Source organism: Megalobrama amblycephala, linkage group LG24, assembly GCF_018812025.1.
Source record: "Megalobrama amblycephala isolate DHTTF-2021 linkage group LG24, ASM1881202v1, whole genome shotgun sequence".
Taxonomy (NCBI): domain Eukaryota; kingdom Metazoa; phylum Chordata; class Actinopteri; order Cypriniformes; family Xenocyprididae; genus Megalobrama; species Megalobrama amblycephala.
The window spans coordinates 8,660,554-8,679,535 of record NC_063067.1 but is presented as its reverse complement, the minus strand read 5'-3'; the positions used below and the strand labels follow the sequence as shown (position 1 = coordinate 8,679,535).

General features: G+C 35.2%; 3 protein-coding genes across 6 annotated transcripts in view; all 3 read left to right on the top strand.

Moving 5' to 3' along the window:
* Positions 1-1,754, top strand: part of zgc:174906 (uncharacterized protein LOC571548 homolog) — a 30,161-nt gene extending 28,407 nt beyond the window's left edge. For both annotated transcript variants that reach the window (XM_048177336.1, XM_048177335.1), the window contains exons 3-4: positions 191-259; positions 342-1,754. In XM_048177336.1, the coding sequence (XP_048033293.1) occupies positions 191-259; positions 342-622 (350 nt within the window). In that variant the 3' untranslated portion in view covers positions 623-1,754. The remainder of the gene's footprint in view (positions 1-190; positions 260-341) is intronic.
* A 1,057-nt stretch (positions 1,755-2,811) lies between these two features.
* csad (cysteine sulfinic acid decarboxylase) lies at positions 2,812-15,400 on the top strand. The gene is given in 16 exon segments (XM_048177334.1): positions 2,812-2,919; positions 2,921-2,981; positions 4,882-4,928; positions 4,930-5,013; positions 5,582-5,708; positions 5,870-5,960; positions 9,873-10,095; positions 10,197-10,276; positions 10,360-10,414; positions 11,234-11,350; positions 11,514-11,578; positions 11,674-11,755; positions 11,922-12,121; positions 14,545-14,596; positions 14,697-14,786; positions 14,874-15,400. Coding segments are annotated over 16 exon segments (1,641 nt in total). The 5' UTR covers positions 2,812-2,826; the 3' UTR covers positions 15,048-15,400.
* A 543-nt stretch (positions 15,401-15,943) lies between these two features.
* The window catches only part of znf740b (zinc finger protein 740b), a 34,310-nt gene continuing 31,271 nt past the window's right edge, over positions 15,944-18,982 (top strand). For all 3 annotated transcript variants that reach the window (XM_048178972.1, XM_048178973.1, XM_048178971.1), the window contains exon 1: positions 15,944-16,890. The gene's annotated coding sequence lies outside the window, so the exon portion shown is untranslated. The remainder of the gene's footprint in view (positions 16,891-18,982) is intronic.

Genomic DNA, 18,982 nt, shown 5'->3' with positions numbered 1-18,982 from the left:
TGGGATTTGAATCGGGTCGCCGTGAACGTAATTTCGCCATGTTCGCCACATTTGTGCCATATGTCTGCGCACTAACCACTAGGCACTATATATATATATATATATATATATATATATATATATATAGCCTTCAAACTTTCTAGTACATGCATAATCTATTTGTAATTTGAAAATGATGTTTGTTTATCAGAGACGACAGCCAAACGAAGGCAGGAGGTGTTGGAAAACGACGTTCTGCAGGAGCAGCTGTCTATAATCAGTGAGTCACATACACACCTCTGCTTTGCATCTTGTGTAACAGCTTCATGTTTGCATTGCTCCATTACGTAACTTTTTCTCAGACTCCAGGATGGTGAGTGAGAGGGAGATGATGAAGGTGGCCGGCTGCATTGGGAACAACTGGAGGCAGGTGGGAATAATGGCACTAGGTATGAACACCACCACCCTTCAGCAGATCGAGGAGGATAACAAACTACACAAAGAGCGGGTTTTCGCCATGCTGCGAAAATGGAGCATCCGTGAGAGGAACCAAGCCACAGCAACTCGACTCTATTCCCTTCTAACCCAAGAAGACTATGACGTAGACCCCCACAATATCAACTTCCTGATGGAAAACAACTGAGCCGACAGAGAGGACTGTATTTATGTAGCACTTTGCATGTGCAAACATGCAGGCATACCACTAGAGGGAGCAATAACTGCTATTCAGTTATGTTGGAAAAATGTTTACTTCTCATTTTTGTGTTTGTTTGATTAGAAAAGGCCATGTATAAAGTGAGCTAAAAGCTTGAAATAATACGGAAACGTTTAAACGCAACAAGCTAAATGCGGGTATTTCAAATATTTTTCTAAAACTCTTGAAAATATGCTTACATTTTTTTAAAAAGAATGTAATGCATAAATAATTTTTTTAAAGGGGCAGGACTGAATGAACTGTTAGAGCGTGAAGTTTTGTTTGTTTTGTTATTGTTTTTTTTATGGCATTATTACTTAATTGTTTTTCTATTAAGCTTATTTTCATGAGATCAAGTTCCATTCCTAGTCTTTAAATTGCACTTCACTGTGTGTGTGTGTGTGTGTGTGTGTGTATGTGTGTGTGTGCTTTCTAAAATATAACCACATCAGCTGAGCCTGAGTTGTACCGTAGCATTCCATCTCAATACATTCTACAGAATAATGCATTTCCCTTTTTAAGTAAATGAATGTGAAAGCTTTTATCTAAGTCTTCAAACTTGAACCGATTCCATGAACAGATAAGGAAGACTCGTGTTTATGATGGAAATTTACAAAGATTTATGTTCCAATAGAGGCCGCTATCTGGCAACATAACGGCGACCTTCGCTCTCTCGGCAAGTATCACGTTGTTTCACCCTGATGAATTTTCACCCTGGTGTTTCACCCTTGTTCACCCTTGTTTTGCATGCCAAGCAGGTGATAGGATTGGAGGCGGAGCTTTGTACAATTCCATTGCACAGGCCAGTCATTAAACAGCGTCTAGTCCTTGCAGACTTCATGGAATCTTTTTCTTTTGGGATTGTTAAATCTTTTTGATTTGATAGATTGCAAGCTAATGTGGGAACATTCATTTCAAAGTGAATATCATGCTTGCATTAATTGGATCCTGTGATTGTTATTTTATATTTTTGTCCAAAATCTCATTCCCATTTTGGAAATAAATGATCATGCTTCTGGTGTTGGGTTATGTTTAAGGGAAAAAAAGTAAAGTAAATATAAATAAAGAGAACTAAATGATTCATCATGATGAAAGTTTGAGGTTATTTTTTATTGTTTTACAGCCTATTTCATTGTGTAATTTAGATATTTGTCAGATTTACAGTATCGTGTTTATTGTTTTATAGGCTATAAAATCAGACTCCTGAAGAGTATTTTTTTTTTTTGATGTTGAAGAATGGAAAATTTCTATCTCATCTTTTCCTTGTATTCTTTGTATAGCATTTACCTCTTTCATTTCATTTTGATTCAGCTTTGATGTTTCGTACAGGTTTTACTTACCCAAACACTATGTAGGGTTTTTTTTTTTTTTTTTGTACAGACAAAACATTAAAAACTAGATGGAATTGTTATGAAATTGAAAACTTTGTTATGAGATTGATATCAGCTTTTAAAATTAATTGAATTTCCAATTCCTTTTTATTTTTCAAAATGAGTATTTCATTGAAGACACCAAAATGCCTTAATATGAAATGTGCATACAAATATTCACAAGTTTCCTTTTTCTATAGGAAACACTCTTTCTATAAGATAACAGAATGCTTTTTTTTTTTTTTGAACCCTGTGACACTTCATTCCACTCTTGTGAGTGAGTGTGTGGGGGATCATTGTGCAATCCGACAAACATACATGGAGGGATATATCTTTCTTTCATCAGCAAACTCAGTCTAACGTGAACTTAGAACAACACTCGGAGTTTGGAAGATGTTGAACGTTGTACCCCTGTTTTGCAGCATGCATTTACCTAAATGAATGTGTGTGTCATTATATAACATGCAAAGTTGTTGTATTGTTCATTTTTATTGGTTGCCTGTGGGCGAGTCACAGTTTTAGCACAGTAAATATATCTGGCCCCCTTATCAAAAAAGATGCAGGACCCTGCCAATAAAACCATCCAATGGTTTTGCAGAAGGTAAGAATACTGGAGATATGTTCGGCATTTTAAGAAATAAAACTAATTATGTTACTGAAATATATTCTTAATTGCATGCAACTGATAGCCTTTAGAAAGCTTTTTTTCTTTTTAAGTTAAAGATTGATTTTTTTTGTTGACACACCCATATCACTCTAATCCAATTATAGGATGTCACTCGAATGACGAATCGGGCGTGTGCATCCACGTATATGAAGGCTGGATCCTGCATTAAAGCACTGAGGGTCTCGAGGCATCCTTACGACATCAGATACAATAGAATTTCAGGTGCTGAGTGTAGAAAGGACATTAAACATCACAATGAGTTCATCAAAAGGTGAGAAGTTTGATTGTTCTGTTTTGGATGCATGCATAAAGTTTCTCTTATACGTGCTAATTTTTGAGTTTCAGTGCGTTTCAGTCTGATGATGTAATATATTGTAACTGTACGAGAACTGTGCGCGTGCAAATGTTTCACCATAATTAGAAGCAGGAAAAAAGTTGCAACTAGCCTATATGGAGCTGCGTGTGGAAATTTGTCGTGTATGGTGAGCAGTCGATGGATTATATAGAAAGTTAGTTATAGGTTGCAGGAATAACGTGACGCACCTCTGAGGTCTTTCATCGACCACATTTGGATACTAAAAAACTTGCTAAACAGGAAAAGGCTGCAAAAATATTTTATTCTGCTAGTTTAATTATTGACTAAGTTAAAAGATGCGTATTACAGTTAAATCTTTCTGTTTTTCAATCTTTCTGACAGCCATTTTGCTCTTTGGTGTCATATTTCCAAAAAGAAAAGAAAAAAGAATTCGGTCTTTGATGACGTTTTCCTCATAGAATATCGCGATTGCTGCCGTGGAATTTATAACACTTACTGTAAAACTGACTCTGAGTTCTGATTGGATGATGCGCACGTCGGCTGGAGTTGCGGCGCTGAAAGAGTTCATCATCCTGTTTCACTGTTTAGACCATGCAAGCTAGACTAATTTATGGACATATTCTGGTCCAATCTGGTCTACATGATGGATCAGCTGTGCGAGCTGGTTGGTTAGTTCTGGTAGACCTCAAACACACTAGTTAGAGCAGTAACAAACCAGCTGCAATGATTCATAAAACAATTGAAGACATGGGCTTCTTTTTAGCAGAGACATTGACCTAATTAACTTTTATTTATTTTTTTTGTTAAAAAAAAAAAGCAATTTTCTTCTATAAAAATGAGCATAATATGTTTAAATACTATGAAAAACAAGCAATGTTCTTCAATTAAAAGTGACAAAAAAGTTCAAATACTACAAAAACAGGTCCCACTTTATATTAAGTGGCCTTAACTACTATGTACTTACATTTAAATTAATCATTTGATACAATGCACTTATTGTGTACATACATGTTTTTTTACATTGTACTTATATTTGAAAAGGCTCTGCATGTAATTACATCTGTAATTAATTTCTGTTATTACATTTATAATTACACTGTTGACCCATCCCTTACACTTTACCTCTACTCTTAATCCTACCCATACCACCAAAGCTTTCCCTAACCTTACCCGTTTCCACCTCAATAGCCGCAGAAGTGTTTTGCCACTCAATACGAACCCAATAAGTACATTGTACTTATTTTTTTGATGTAAGTACATAGTAGTTAAGGCCACTTAATATAAAGTGGGACCCAAAAACATTTTTAAAAAGCAATTTCCTTCTATAAAAATGACAAAATATAATATGAAAAAAAAAAGATATATAATATAACATAAAAAATATATAAAATATAATAAAATGTAATAAAATTATATGAAGAACCTTTTTTTAAAAACAGTTTTCTTCTATATATTCATATTTTGCCACTTTTTATAGAAGAATATTGCTTTGCAAAAATTATTTGCTTTTGCTTTACAAAAAACATATTTGCTTTAATTGTGAAATTGCTGTGCCTCAAAAAAACTAAATTCAAAATACATTAGATTCATTACATCACAGAAATTACATGAAATATATGTATAATATACTTGAATATGTTTAGAAGGGTTGGCAAAACACCCAAAGACTGAGAGTAAAAAAGCAAAACTAATTGTTTTTTCATCCTATCTTGAGGTGTAAGAATTGTTTCTTATGATGATTATTATTAATTAATGTAATTATTTTTTGAACACTGATTTTTTTGCTGCTATTTTATTAAAGAACATATTGTTTATTTTGTGATGGATGTAACTACCCCTTATATATATCTCACAGAATATATAAATGGCCATGTCCACCTGGAAGATTCAGACAGGTACGAAGTCGGAAGGGAAATTGTTCCTTACTGAGGCTTTCAAAGTGATTATGGAGGAGATACTTCACAAAGGAACTGACTTGAAGGAGAAGGTTGTGTCTTTTAAGTATTTATCATCTCATTTAACAACTTCTGAATGTTCCTATCTTATCTAATTTCTTATATGTTTAATATATGAGATGTTTATAGTTATGAGATGTTATGAGATGTTTATAGTTTTAAAGGGATGGTGAAAATTCTGTCATCATTTACTCAAGTTCTCACTTCCAAACCTGTATGAATTTGTTTCTTCTGCTGAACACAGAAGAAGATATTTTGTAGAATGTCAGTAACCAAAGAGTTGATGGGACCCCACTGACTTCCATAGAATAATCAAAAATATATATACTATGGACATCAATGGGGCACCCATTGATGTCCATAGTATATATATTTTTTGATTATCAACCTGTTTGGTATATATTTATACCAAACAGGTTGAAAACCTGTATATAGTATATATTTTTTTGATTATCAACCTGTTTGGTTACCAACATTCTTCAAAATATCTTCTTTTGTGTTCAGCAGAAGAAACAAATTCACACAGGTTTGGAACAATTTGAGGGTGAGTAAATGATGACAGAATTTTCATTTTTGGGTGAACTATCCCTTTATCCACAGGTGTGTGAGTGGAAAGATCCAGATCAACTGAGTGCTCTTCTGGACCTCGAACTCCGAGAACATGGAGAATCTCACGAACAGTTATTGCAGAGGGTCCAAGATGTGGCGAGATACAGCGTTAAAACCTGTAAGTTGCATATGTTGGGGCCAAATTCCCCCTATGTATTCATATAAGTGGTCGTCCTACATGGGTTTCTCAGTGGTTTATTCTGAAATGATTACATTTGTTCCTCACAAATCTTGAATATGTGGTTACATCCTGGTCCAAAAGCCTTTTCCCATTCACAGGTCATCCTCGGTTCTTCAATCAGCTATTTGCTGGGGTGGACTACCATGCATTGACAGGAAGGCTCCTCACTGAAACTCTCAACACCAGCCAGTACGTGTTCATGTTAATATGTTAAAGTGAAAGTGCCATTGTATGTTAGAGAGTTGTAAAAGAGTCTATATAGTGTTTTATTAACTGAGGAGTGCATCAGTGTTAAACTTTGAGTAAACTGTTACACTGTTGCTGAAGTGTTCCATTAAACCCTGTTGTCATAGTAATAAGTAACTTATCAGAACACTTGAAGTTATCAGATGACACAATTTGACAACAGCATGGAGCCACATATAGATTAATCTAAAACGTGATTAGAGATTGATGAAATTAGGGTCTGGAATTTTGAGATAGTACAAACAGTGTTGTTCTCATTAATTAAAACTATATGTGTGTGTGTGTGTGTGTGTGTATATATATATATATATATATATATATATATATATATATATATATATATATATGTTACCCACATTTCTAATTTTCCTAAAACTGAAATACAGGTCAATAAGAACAAAGTAGACATTATTTATACTCTGCTAAATGCGATTATACGGAGCCCCTAATGGGACGTTTTGATGGAACAAAAATATGAGAATATGGTGATGAATAAATTATATGTCAATGCTTTTGCTTTCTCTCGCAAATGTTAATGCAGAATGCAGACTGAGCTTACCTGTTCAGCATGATGAGGTTTAATGTCCCTGACAGCCTCTGTAGTCCCATTTAACCACTTGTTAACAACCGCCTTTTTCACAAAAGAGCACAAGTGGGGTAAAACTTATATATTTTATGTCGTAGTATAAAATGTGAAAGTGTCTTGAGCTTGTGTCCACCACAGACCATATTTCAGGCATTCAACCAAAAACCCAGCAGCAGCATGTCTTACTTGCTCACAGAAGCGTGTCGTGTATGTATTGCCAGTAGGAAGTCCCGTACTTGCTCTGCCGCAGCAGCAATAACAGCAGCAGCAGCAGAAGCAGAAATAACCAACAGCAGCAGCAATATCCAATAGTAACAGCAGCAGCAATAACAACAGCAGCAGAAATAACCAACAACAGCAGCAATAAGAGCAGCAGCAGCAGCAGAAATAACCAACAGCAGCAGCAGCAGAAATAACCAGCAGCAGCAGCAATAACAGCAGCAGCAGCAGAAATAACCAACAACAGCAGCAGCAGAAATAACCAGCAGCAGCAGCAATAACAGCAGCAGCAGCAGAAATAACCAACAGCAGCAGCAGCAATAACAGCAGCAGCAGCAGCAGAAATAACCAGCAGCAGCAGCAATAACAGCAGCAGCAGAAATAACCAACAGCAGCACCAGCAGAAATAACCAACAACAGCAGCAATACCAGCAACAGCAGCAGCAGCAGCAGCAGAAATAACCAACAGCAGCAGCAGCAGAAATAACCAACAACAGCAGCAATAACAGCAGCAGCAGCAATAACAGCAGCAGCAGAAATAACCAACAGCAGCAGCAATAACAGCAGCAGCAGCAATAACAGCAGCAGCAGCAATAACCAACAGCAGCAGCAATAACAGCAGCAGCAGAAATAACCAACAGCAGCAGCAATAACAGCAGCAGCAGAAATAACCAACAGCAGCAGCAATAAGAGCAGCAGCTGAAATAACCAACAGATGCAGCAATAACAGCAGCAGCAGCACAAATAACCAACAGCAGCAGCAATAACCAACAGCAGCAGCAGCAGCAAGAACAACAGCAATAACCAATAGCAGCAGCAATAACCAACAGCAGCAACAGCAGCAATATCAGCAGCATCAGCAATAACCAACAGCAGCAGCAGCAGCAGCAGCAGCAGCAAGAACAGCAGCAATAACCAATAGCAGCAGCAATAACCAACAGCAGCAATAACAGCAGCAGCAGCAACCAACAGCAGCAGCAGCAGGAGCAATAACAACAGCAGCAGCAATAACAACAACAGCAGCAGCAGCAATAACCAACAGCAGCAGCAATAACCAACAGCAGCAATAGCAGCAACAGCAGCAGCAATAGCAGCAGCAGCAATTACCAACGAGCAATTAGCAATGACAACAACAGCAGCAGCAATAACCAACAGCAGCAGCAATAACCAACAGCAGCAATAGCAGCAACAGCAGCAGCAATAGCAGCAGCAGCAATTACCAACAGCAGTAGCAATGACAACAACAGCAGCAGCAATAACCAACAGCAGCAATAGCAGCAGCAGCAGCATTACCAACAGCAGTAGCAATGACAACAACAGCAGCAGCAATAACCAACAGCAGCAATAGCAGCAACAGCAATAACAGCAGCAGCAGCAACAGCAGCAGCAGCAATTACCAACAGCAGCAGCAGCAATAACAACAACAGCAGCAGCAGCAATTACCAACAGCAGCAGCAGCAGCAGCAGCAATAACAGCACAACAACAGCAGCAGCAGCAATAACAACAACAGCAGCAGCAGCAATAACAACAGCAGCAGCAGCAGCAGCAATTACCAACAGCAGTAGCAATGCAACAACAGCAGCAGCAATAACAACAGCAGCAATAGCAGCAGCAGCAATTACCAACAGCAGCAGCAGCAATAACAACAACAGCAGCAGCAGCAATAACCAACAGCAGCAGCAATAACCAACAGCAGCAATAGCAGCAACAGCAGCAGCAATAGCAGCAGCAGCAATTACCAACGAGCAATTAGCAATGACAACAACAGCAGCAGCAATAACCAACAGCAGCAGCAATAACCAACAGCAGCAATAGCAGCAACAGCAGCAGCAATAGCAGCAGCAGCAATTACCAACAGCAGTAGCAATGACAACAACAGCAGCAGCAATAACCAACAGCAGCAATAGCAGCAACAGCAATAACAGCAGCAGCAGCAGCAACAGCAGCAGCAGCAATTACCAACAGCAGCAGCAGCAATAACAACAACAGCAGCAGCAGCAATAACCAACAGCAGCAATAGCAGCAACAGCAATAACAGCAGCAACAGCAACAGCAGCAGCAGCAATAACCAACAGCAGCAACAGCAGCAGCAGCAATAACCAACAGCAGCAATTGCAGCAATAACAACAACAGCAGCAGCAGCAATAACCAACAGCAGCAATAGCAGCAACAGCAGCAGCAATAGCAGCAGCAGCAATTACCAACGAGCAATTAGCAATGACAACAACAGCAGCAGCAATAACCAACAGCAGCAGCAATAACCAACAGCAGCAATAGCAGCAACAGCAGCAGCAATAGCAGCAGCAGCAATTACCAACAGCAGTAGCAATGACAACAACAGCAGCAGCAATAACCAACAGCAGCAATAGCAGCAACAGCAATAACAGCAGCAGCAGCAACAGCAGCAGCAGCAATTACCAACAGCAGCAGCAGCAATAACAACAACAGCAGCAGCAGCAATAACCAACAGCAGCAATAGCAGCAACAGCAATAACAGCAGCAACAGCAACAGCAGCAGCAGCAATAACCAACAGCAGCAACAGCAGCAGCAGCAGCAATAACCAACAGCAGCAATTGCAGCAATAACAGCAGCAGCAGCAGCGTAGCAGATCTATTCCGCCAAGACCAAACATATCAACATTGTCATATCCATAACCATGCCAAACACTCCCACAGTTGTTGTGAGAGAAATTATTGTTACCTGAAATAAAATAAAATATAAAAATGTTGAGGCAAAAATGCCAGGTCAACATTTCTAATTACTAAAATGACTGAAAAACTGAAATAAAACTGAAGAAGATATAAATAGACAATATTTTTCATACTCTGCTAAATGAGACTAATAGGCATGAATATATTATAAACATTAACATCATGATTTTCTGTAAAACTGTAGTAAAACAAAACAAAATATAAAAATAAAAACTAAATTAAATTCTTACTAAATACTATAACAGTATATTAAAGATACTAAAATAATACTGATACAAATGTATGTGCATATCATGACTGATCAATACACAACATACTCAGTGTGAAGTTGTTACAGATACACCTATGAAGTGGCTCCAGTGTTTGTCCTGATGGAAGAGGAAGTGCTCTCTAAGCTCCGCTCTCTGATTGGCTGGTCAGAAGGAGATGGGATATTTTGTCCCGGAGGTTCCATGTCCAACATGTACGCCATGAACGTTGCACGGTACTGGGCCTTCCCTCAAGTGAAGACACAAGGCTTGTGGGCCACACCACGGATGGCTATATTTACATCACAACAGGTACAAAGACAAAAATTACTGATTCTAATCTTAGATTTAATAGGTCATATGATGTAGTATTGTGTCAAAATTGTACCATTCATTTTTTTCTCTTCTTTTAGAGTCATTACTCAATGAAAAAAGCAGTTGCTTTTCTTGGTATCGGAACAGAAAATGTTTTCATTGTACAAGTGGATGAGAGGTACAGGTTCTTATCTCTGGCATATTTTGGAAAACCAGTGGTTCGCTTTAAATTGCTAAAAATGTTTTTTTGTTCCGCCACAGTGGCAGCATGATACCAGAGGACCTGGAGGCTAAAATCGTGCAGGCAAAATCACAAGTAAATATTTAAATTGTATGGTAAAATATAATATACAGAACCGTTCAAACGGTTGGGATCAGTAAGAAGTCTATTATGCTCACCAAGGCTGCATTTATATGATTAAAAAATACTGTAATATTATGAAATATTATTACAATTTAAAAGAATCACTTTCTATTTTAATATATTTTAAAATGTAATAAATTCCTGTGATCAAAGCAGAATTTTTAGCATCATTACTCCAGTCTTCAGTGTCACATGATCTTTCAGAAATCATTCTAATATGCTGATTTGGTGCATTTCTTATTATTACCAATGTTGAAAATAAAAGTATTAATTTCTTTTAAAAATGTTACTGACCTCAAACATTTATACTGTAGTGTATATAATATTAAAATGAATTAATATGATAAATTGAAGTATTGTGTATAAGTGAGAACATAGTTCACTTTAAAATGAAAACTCTGTAATGATTTATTATCTCATTCCAAACACGTATGACTTTCTTCCTTCCGTGAAATTTAAAAGGAAGGGTTTTGCTGAACGTCTAAGCTGTTCTTCTGCATAAAGTGAAAGCAGACAGTGACCATAAAGGGAAGACATTTGAGGAAGATCTCGAAATTTATGTCTGCTTTCTTGACATATTGCGAAGAGCAGCGTGAACATTATGCAAAACATCTCTTTTTATGTTCTGTGAAAGATAAAAAGTCATACAGGTTTGGAATGACATGAGGGTGAGTAAATGCTGACAGAATTTTTTACCATTTTGCATGAACTATCACTTTAAATATCCAAAAGTTGAAGGTTAATGGTGTTTGACTGGTGTGTCTCCTTCAGGATGCTGTCCCATTTTTCGTTAATGCCACAGCTGGTACCACAGTGCAGGGTGCCTTTGATCCTCTGAACCGCATAGCTGACATAAGTGAAAGAAACGGCATGTGGATGCACGTTGATGTAAGTGCAGCGTGGTTACCTTATGTAACATCATTGTGCAACACTTCAACACTTCTTGCTTGTGGCCCCCACTTTAAAAGCATCCAGTTGTTTGTACTTAAAATATTCACATAGAATTTCCTCCTTTCCTAACTGTTACAATCTGGAACTCTTTCCTTTACAGGCTGCTTGGGGAGGAAGCGTGCTGTTTTCCAAAAAACACAGACATCTGGTTGCAGGAATAGAAAGGTTTGCGCACTCTGAATGAGCCCTGGATAAAATGTGCTTTGAACAGAGAAATAGCCTGACTGTATCATTTAATATTTCTCTTTTTTAACACTCAGAGCAAACTCTGTGACTTGGAACCCTCACAAAATGCTTCTAGCGGGCCTGCAGTGCTCTGTGATTTTGTTCAGAGATACCACGGTATGAAAGCTTGTGCAATGTATCTTTTTTTTTTACTTCTGAGCAAGTCATGTAATGTTTTTGCTTATTAGTCAAATCAAATGAAAGTAGCATATTGACTTGCCCACAAATGCATATTTAAAAGTGCAGTGTGCACTAATTTTATCCACTGCGCCTCAATCTGTAGAATTTGCTAATGCACTGTCATAGTGCCAAAGCAACCTACTTGTTCCAGCAAGACAAGTTCTACGATACAAGTCTAGACACTGGAGACAAATCCATCCAGTGTGGCCGTAAGGTGGATTGCTTGAAGCTCTGGTTGATGTGGAAGGCAATAGGAACACATGGTCTTTCAGAGCGCGTGGATAACGCCTTTGCCCTCGCGAGGTATTTGATGCATCTTTTAGATGTTGTTGTTGAATAATATATCAATATATAATATATCAATCAATCTTTTTAATGTTGCATGTGAGACAATATTGACTTATTAATTGCATTGTAATATATATTATTAACCATCTGGTGTTGTTCGGTCATTTTAGACAGAAAAAAAAAATGTTTGAAAATTTTAAAAATTTATACCTCATCGCAATGGTACGAAACTCTGTAACTTTTAAAGCAATTGTGGACTTGATTCGAAAAAGCTAAATGGTCATAAAAAAATAGTCACACTTGTCTTGTTCGCAGTCAAAAATGACCGCCATAGGAAATGAATGGGAAATTACGGAAGAGGATTAGGGCCAAGCAATAATAAAAAAAATAAAACCATCTTGAGATTAAAGTTGTTAAATTTCGAGAAAAAACTTGTTAAATTTCGAGAAAAAACTTGTTAAATTTCGAGAAAAAAGTCAAAATAAAATGTTGAGAATAAACTTGTTAAATTACGTGAAAAAAGTCATTAAATTTCGAGAAAAAGGTTGAGATAAAATGTTGAGAATAAACTTGTTAAATTACGAGAAAAAAACTCGTTAAATTTCAAGAAAAAAGTCGAGATAAAATGTTGAGAATAAAGTAATTAAATTACGAGAACAAATTCGTTAAATTATGAGAAAAATTTTAAATTTCGAGAAAAAAAGTCGAGATAAAATGTTGAGAATAAATTCATTAAATTACGAGAAAAAAGTTGTTAAATTATGAGAACAAATTCGTTAAATTATGAGAAAAATGTTAAATTTCGAGAAAAAAAGTCAAGATAAAATGTTGAGAATAAAGTCATTAAATTACGAGAAAAAAGTTGTTAAATTATGAGAACAAATTTGTTAAATTCTGAGAAAAATGTTAAATTTCGAGAAAAAAAGTCAAGATAAAATGTTGAGAATAAATTCATTAAATTACGAGAAAAAAGTCGTTAAATTACGAGAACAAATTCGTTAAATTATGAGAAAAATGTCCTTAAATTTCGAGAAAAAAAGTTGAGATAAAATGTTGAGAATAAAGTCATTAAATTACGAGAAAAAAGTCGTTAAATTACGAGAACAAATTCGTTAAATTATGAGAAAAATGTTAAATTTCGAATTTGTTCTCATAATTTAACGACTTTTTTCTCGTAATTTAATGACTTTATTCTCAACATTTTATCTCGACTTTTTTCTCGAAATTTAATGAGTTTATTCTCAATTTTATTTAGACTTTTTTCTCGAAATTTAACGAGTTTTTTCTCGAAATGTAACACCTTTAATCTCGAGATGGTTTTATTTTTTTTATTATTGCTTGGCCCTAATCCTCTTCCATAGGAAATAGGGAAAATTTCTGCACGATGCAGAAATAAGTGCACAGCAATGAAGGGGTGACACTAAAATATCAAGAGAGCAAAATAGACACACACACACACACACACACACACACACACACACACACACACACACAAATAAACTGGTGTAACAATATGGCAAAATTGAGCCAGATATCTCAAATAATAGGTTGAAAACAGGTTGATAAAGCTCTGATAAAGCATTCCTGTTCATTTTTGTTGAATTTTGATGTTATGTGTAACAAAATGTCTTTGTCTGTGTTCAGGTTTGACTAGTACAATCAGTGCAAAAACTTACACTTCAAATCAACATGGTTACAACATGGCATTACAGATTTTTATTTTTTTTTACTCCCACCACATGCCACTAATCTGCCTTCAAAAATTGGATTTAAAAAAAAAACTATTTTAACATGAAATATAGCTTTCATTAAAAGGAATAAAAAAATCAAATGGGAAAAATTAATTAATTAGTACCATGAAATTCTCTCAAAACAAAAATATATATATATAATTGAACAAAAATATATTATATTGATTTTACTCCTTCAGTTTCAGTTGTTCGTCACTTTTGACCATGAACAACACAAGTGTGACCCCCAAATGAACAATACCAGAGGGTTAATATATACACTACCGTTTAAAAGGTTAGGGTTGGTATGATTTTTTTTAATGATTTTGTAAGAAAAGCTGCATTTATTTGAATCAAAAATACAGTACAAACAATTATATTATGAAATTTTATTATAATTTAAAATAACTTTTTTTACTTAAATATATTTTAAAATATAATTTATTCCTGTGATCAAAGCTGAATTTTCAGCATCATTACTCCAGTCTTCAGTGTCACATGATCTGCTGCTCAAGAAACATTTATTTTCAGTATTATTTGTTGAATATAAAGTTCAAAAGAACAGCATTTATTTAAATTAGAAACTTTTGTAACACTATAAATGTATTTACTGTCACTTTTTCAAAAATGTAAGGCATTCTTGCTGAATAAAAGCATTAATTTCTTAAAAAAAAAAAAAACTAACTGACCCCAAACTTTTGGCACCAGGTATTTAGTTGAAGAAATGGAGAAAAGGGACAATTTCCAGCTGGTCTGTAAGGTACAGTGTTGCACTGCATACAAACCTAAAACAGCATGCTTATGTTTATTTAATATAATACATGTTTATATATTTCTATATGGTGTGTGTTTTCCAATAGGGGAATTTTGTGAACGTTTGCTTTTGGTTCATTCCACCCAGTCTGAGAGGGAAGGAAAACAGTGCGGACTACCAGGAAAGACTATCAAAGGTCAGCTACGGTTAAATGTAGATGTAGCAGAGAATTTCATTATAGTACATTGAATTATTGCATGTCGTTTTCAATGTACACCAACAGGTGGCGCCAGTCATCAAAGAGAGAATGATAAAGCGTGGAACAATGATGGTGGGATACCAGCCCATGGACGAACACGTCAACTTCTTCCGCATGGTTGTTGTTTCACCTCAGCTGACCACCAAGGACATGGATTTCTTCCTCAATGAGATGGAGAAACTAGGGAAGGACCTGTAATTATTTGGAATATGAGTGTTCAACCAATGTCACATTATCCCCTCTCATCTCGTCACTTTTAAATTTGTGATTATCTAAACGTTGCTAAAACTCATTTTGACTTATGAATAGTACACAATACTGACTTCATTGACAAAACATGCAAAAAAAAGTTGCATCTACAGAGGTCATAGAGTGAATGAATCTCATAGATTCTGGCCCACGTACACTACCGTGTAACACTACACTAAGTTTGGAATAATTACGATTTTTAATGTTTTTTAAAGAAGTCGTTATGCTCACCATGGCTCCATATATTTGATCAAAATAAAGTAAAAACAGTTATATTGTGAAATATTATTACAATTTAAAATTACTTTTTTTCCCTATTTTAAAATATAATTTATTTGATTGTTCAGCATCCAGTCTTCAGTGTCACATGATCCTTCAGAAATCATTGTAGTATGCTGATTTGCTGCTCAAGAAACATTTATTTTTATTTCTTTTATCATCAATGTTGAAAACAGCTTTTACTTCTTAATATTTTTGTGAAATGTGATACATGTCCATTAAAAAAATTAATTGAATTGATCAAAAGTGACATTTAGAATATTACAAATATTTCTATTTCAAATAAATGCTGTTCTTTTGAACTTTCTATTCATCAAAGAATCCTGAAAAAGAAAATGTATTATGGTTTCCACAAAAATATGAAGCAGCACAACTGTTTTCAACATTGATATTAATAATAAATGTTTCTTGAGCAGCAAACCAGCATATTAGAATGGTTTATGAAGGATCATGTGACACTGAAGACTGGAGGAATGATGCTGAAAATTCAGCTTTGGAATAAATTACATTTTTAAAGTATATTAAAGTAGAAAATGGTTATTTTAAATTGTAATAATATTTCACAATATTACTGTATTTTTGGACAAATAAATGCAGCCTTGATGCATACATAAGGCACTTCTTTCAAAAGCATGAAAAAATCTTAATTATTTTAAACTTTTGATTGGCAGTGTAAGTATTTATATAATTTGACACCTAATTCAGGTCTTAGGGTCTCCACTAATGAGCTGACTATATATATATAAAACAGATATATGTATAATATATAATGTATAATAAATAAGGAAAACATCCAAAATGTGCAGCACAGGGGCCTCCAGGATCAGGATTGAGAACCACTGCAGAAACTGTATATCTGTAAACCTGAATGGATAAAATGATTGACTGGCAGAAAGCATTTGTGGCTAAAGCGTGGGCCGATCCTCTTTTCAGAGCCTAGGGCTGTCCCAGAGACAGGTGTGATCTGTTATGACACTTATTTCAGTGATATCTGTCAGATTTTATGTGCGCTTTACATTTAGGTATGCAAAAGATTTTTATTTTAGAAAATGTATTTGATTTTTTTTGGTGCCAATAATTTAATAAGGATATTTTATGATATAATGACTTTGTTAAATTGAGAATTTGTTAAATAATTAGTGACTGCCGTTTTGTTTAACACAATATATGGGTATATATGTCATTTATAGGTCAGCTGAATATTTTCCTTTAGCTTTATTTTGCTTTGTTTAGAGATTTGTAAATTAAAACACCGATATTTGTCACAAAAACCTATATTTTCCCGTTTTCAAAGTGTAATTGCGCAAGAAGCTCACCATTTTACATATTAATAAAACAAATCCCTTCATAACACTCGTGGACTTTATTTACACCGGAAGTAGCTTGCCAGTGTGGTGATCACGTGACAGACGCTCTCCCTAGAGAGCACTTCCGGTAACGTTTCCTGTGTTTGTAAACTGAAAAAATTGTCCGACAAGAAAATATTGGGCTACTGTAAAAGAAGAAGAGTAAGGTAAAACAAACACGTGCAGACTGCGGTACTGCGTTTATTAACCCTATAACAGCATTTAAGAAAAGACTAAATCGCTCTGAAATGTGAAGTTAAATAGACGGTGAACTCACGCCCTGTTGTGCTGTAGGATGAATGGAGGAGTTCACGTCAGTGATAATGTGTTTACAGTTCAGACTGAAGAAGAAGGAATTGCACTCGGATATTGAGATTATGAGGATCTGAATTCACGCCCTTTGTTGCCTTTAACCCGTTCAGACCTGAATTCTGTTCCACAGCCAGAGAAAAAATATAACAATGCATTATTCATACTCTAAATTCAGACATGTTATGACTTATATGATTATACATTATTATATATGATTCTTAATAGTTATTTCTGGTGCCCATATACAATGTGCACTGGTTATGAACAGTAGCAACGTGCAGATAACTGTACACATGGTTTGATAAGTTACATTTTAAATAGATTTGAAAAAATTAATAAAGTTAATGCTAAATTATTGTACTTTCAAGTTTTAAATCAAATGTTTTCTAAAGAGAAATGGGTAACATTTTTGGCAAAAAGGTCCCTTTAGCTAATGCATTAAGTTACATTAACAATGAGTAATATGTTTTTACAGTATTAATTAATCTTTGTTAATGTTAGTTAATAAAAATACAGCGGTTCATGTTAGCTCAAGTCTTTTAAATGATATTAACAGACAGGTTTTAATCATGCATTGTTGAAATTAGCATTTAGTAAGGTTAATAAATGCTTTAGAAGTATTTTCATTGAAGGTTTATAATGCTGTTAAAGGGATAGTTAAAGGAAAAATGAAAATTTTGTCATCCTTTACTCATCCACAAGTTGTGCCAAAACTGTATGAATTAATTTTTTTCTTCTGAACACAAAAGAAGATATTTTGAAGGATGTCAGTAACCAAACAGTTGACAGGCCCATTGACTTACAATAGTTTTTTTCCCCCATATGAAAGTCATCGGGGTCCATCAGCTGTTTGGATACCCATATTCCTCAAAATATCTTCCTTTGTGTTCAGGAGAAGAAATAAATTCATACAGATTTGGAACAAGTTATTTTCCTTTTTTGGTGAACTATGCCTTTGTTAACAAATGAAACCTTAAAGTGTTACAGAGAAATATATACATAATATTAATTTTTAATCAAACAGTAGCTACACTTATATTATTGATTATGAATTTCACTGTTGGGTACTGTAGAAATGGCTACAGGTAAATTATTATGTTTGTAAACACATTAAAGACGAGATCATTAAAAAGTCTTTGTGGTTCAGACCTGCAATCTTTCAGATCATGTTGCCAAATCACAACTTTGACATGTTTCTAACAAGGCCAGTCTTCTGTTTTGGTTACAGGCAAAAAACTTAATAGTTTTCTTTTATATTGAACTTGGGTAATTATGACATATCTTGTGCCTTGACATTAATATATTGACCAAGATGGCACCAAATGAAAAAAAAATAAAAGTGTAATAACCTAATACTCGCTGGGTCTGAATGGGTTAGCTTTAATATGCATGCATATATTATGGTTTATAATAAACACACCAAACTGCAAGGCGGTTTGTTTTATAACCTATAATTACAGGCTAAATGAGTTATGATGCCGTGTATCGCACATAGATGCAATTGAGATGTTCTTGTAAAGTTTGTTTTCTTTGGCTTGGTTTGCTTTAGATTTTGCCATGTGATAAGACTGATGCAATTTTATTTTCTTTGTCCTGAAATTAATTGAATTTCCAGGACCCTTTTGGTTGCCGAATCCGCTCACGAGCCAAATAATGCCATTGGACATCACAATATGCAATATTCACTCACTCACCTTGATCTATATGTCTTATGATTTACGGCAATCATACTGCGTTTATTTTGTTTAGTGCAATTACTGTGTTTGTCCAGTGCACCGTCCATGGCTTCCATGCCTCATTTTGTTCATTCATTTATGATTATGTTCATCTGGATCTTTGAGGGAGAGGTAGTCAGACTAATGCACGGGAAGAAGCAGTGGAAGGGAAGAGGGTAGTTGAAATAAATCTGTTTTTAATTCCAATGAATCCCAGAATCCGACCAAGCAA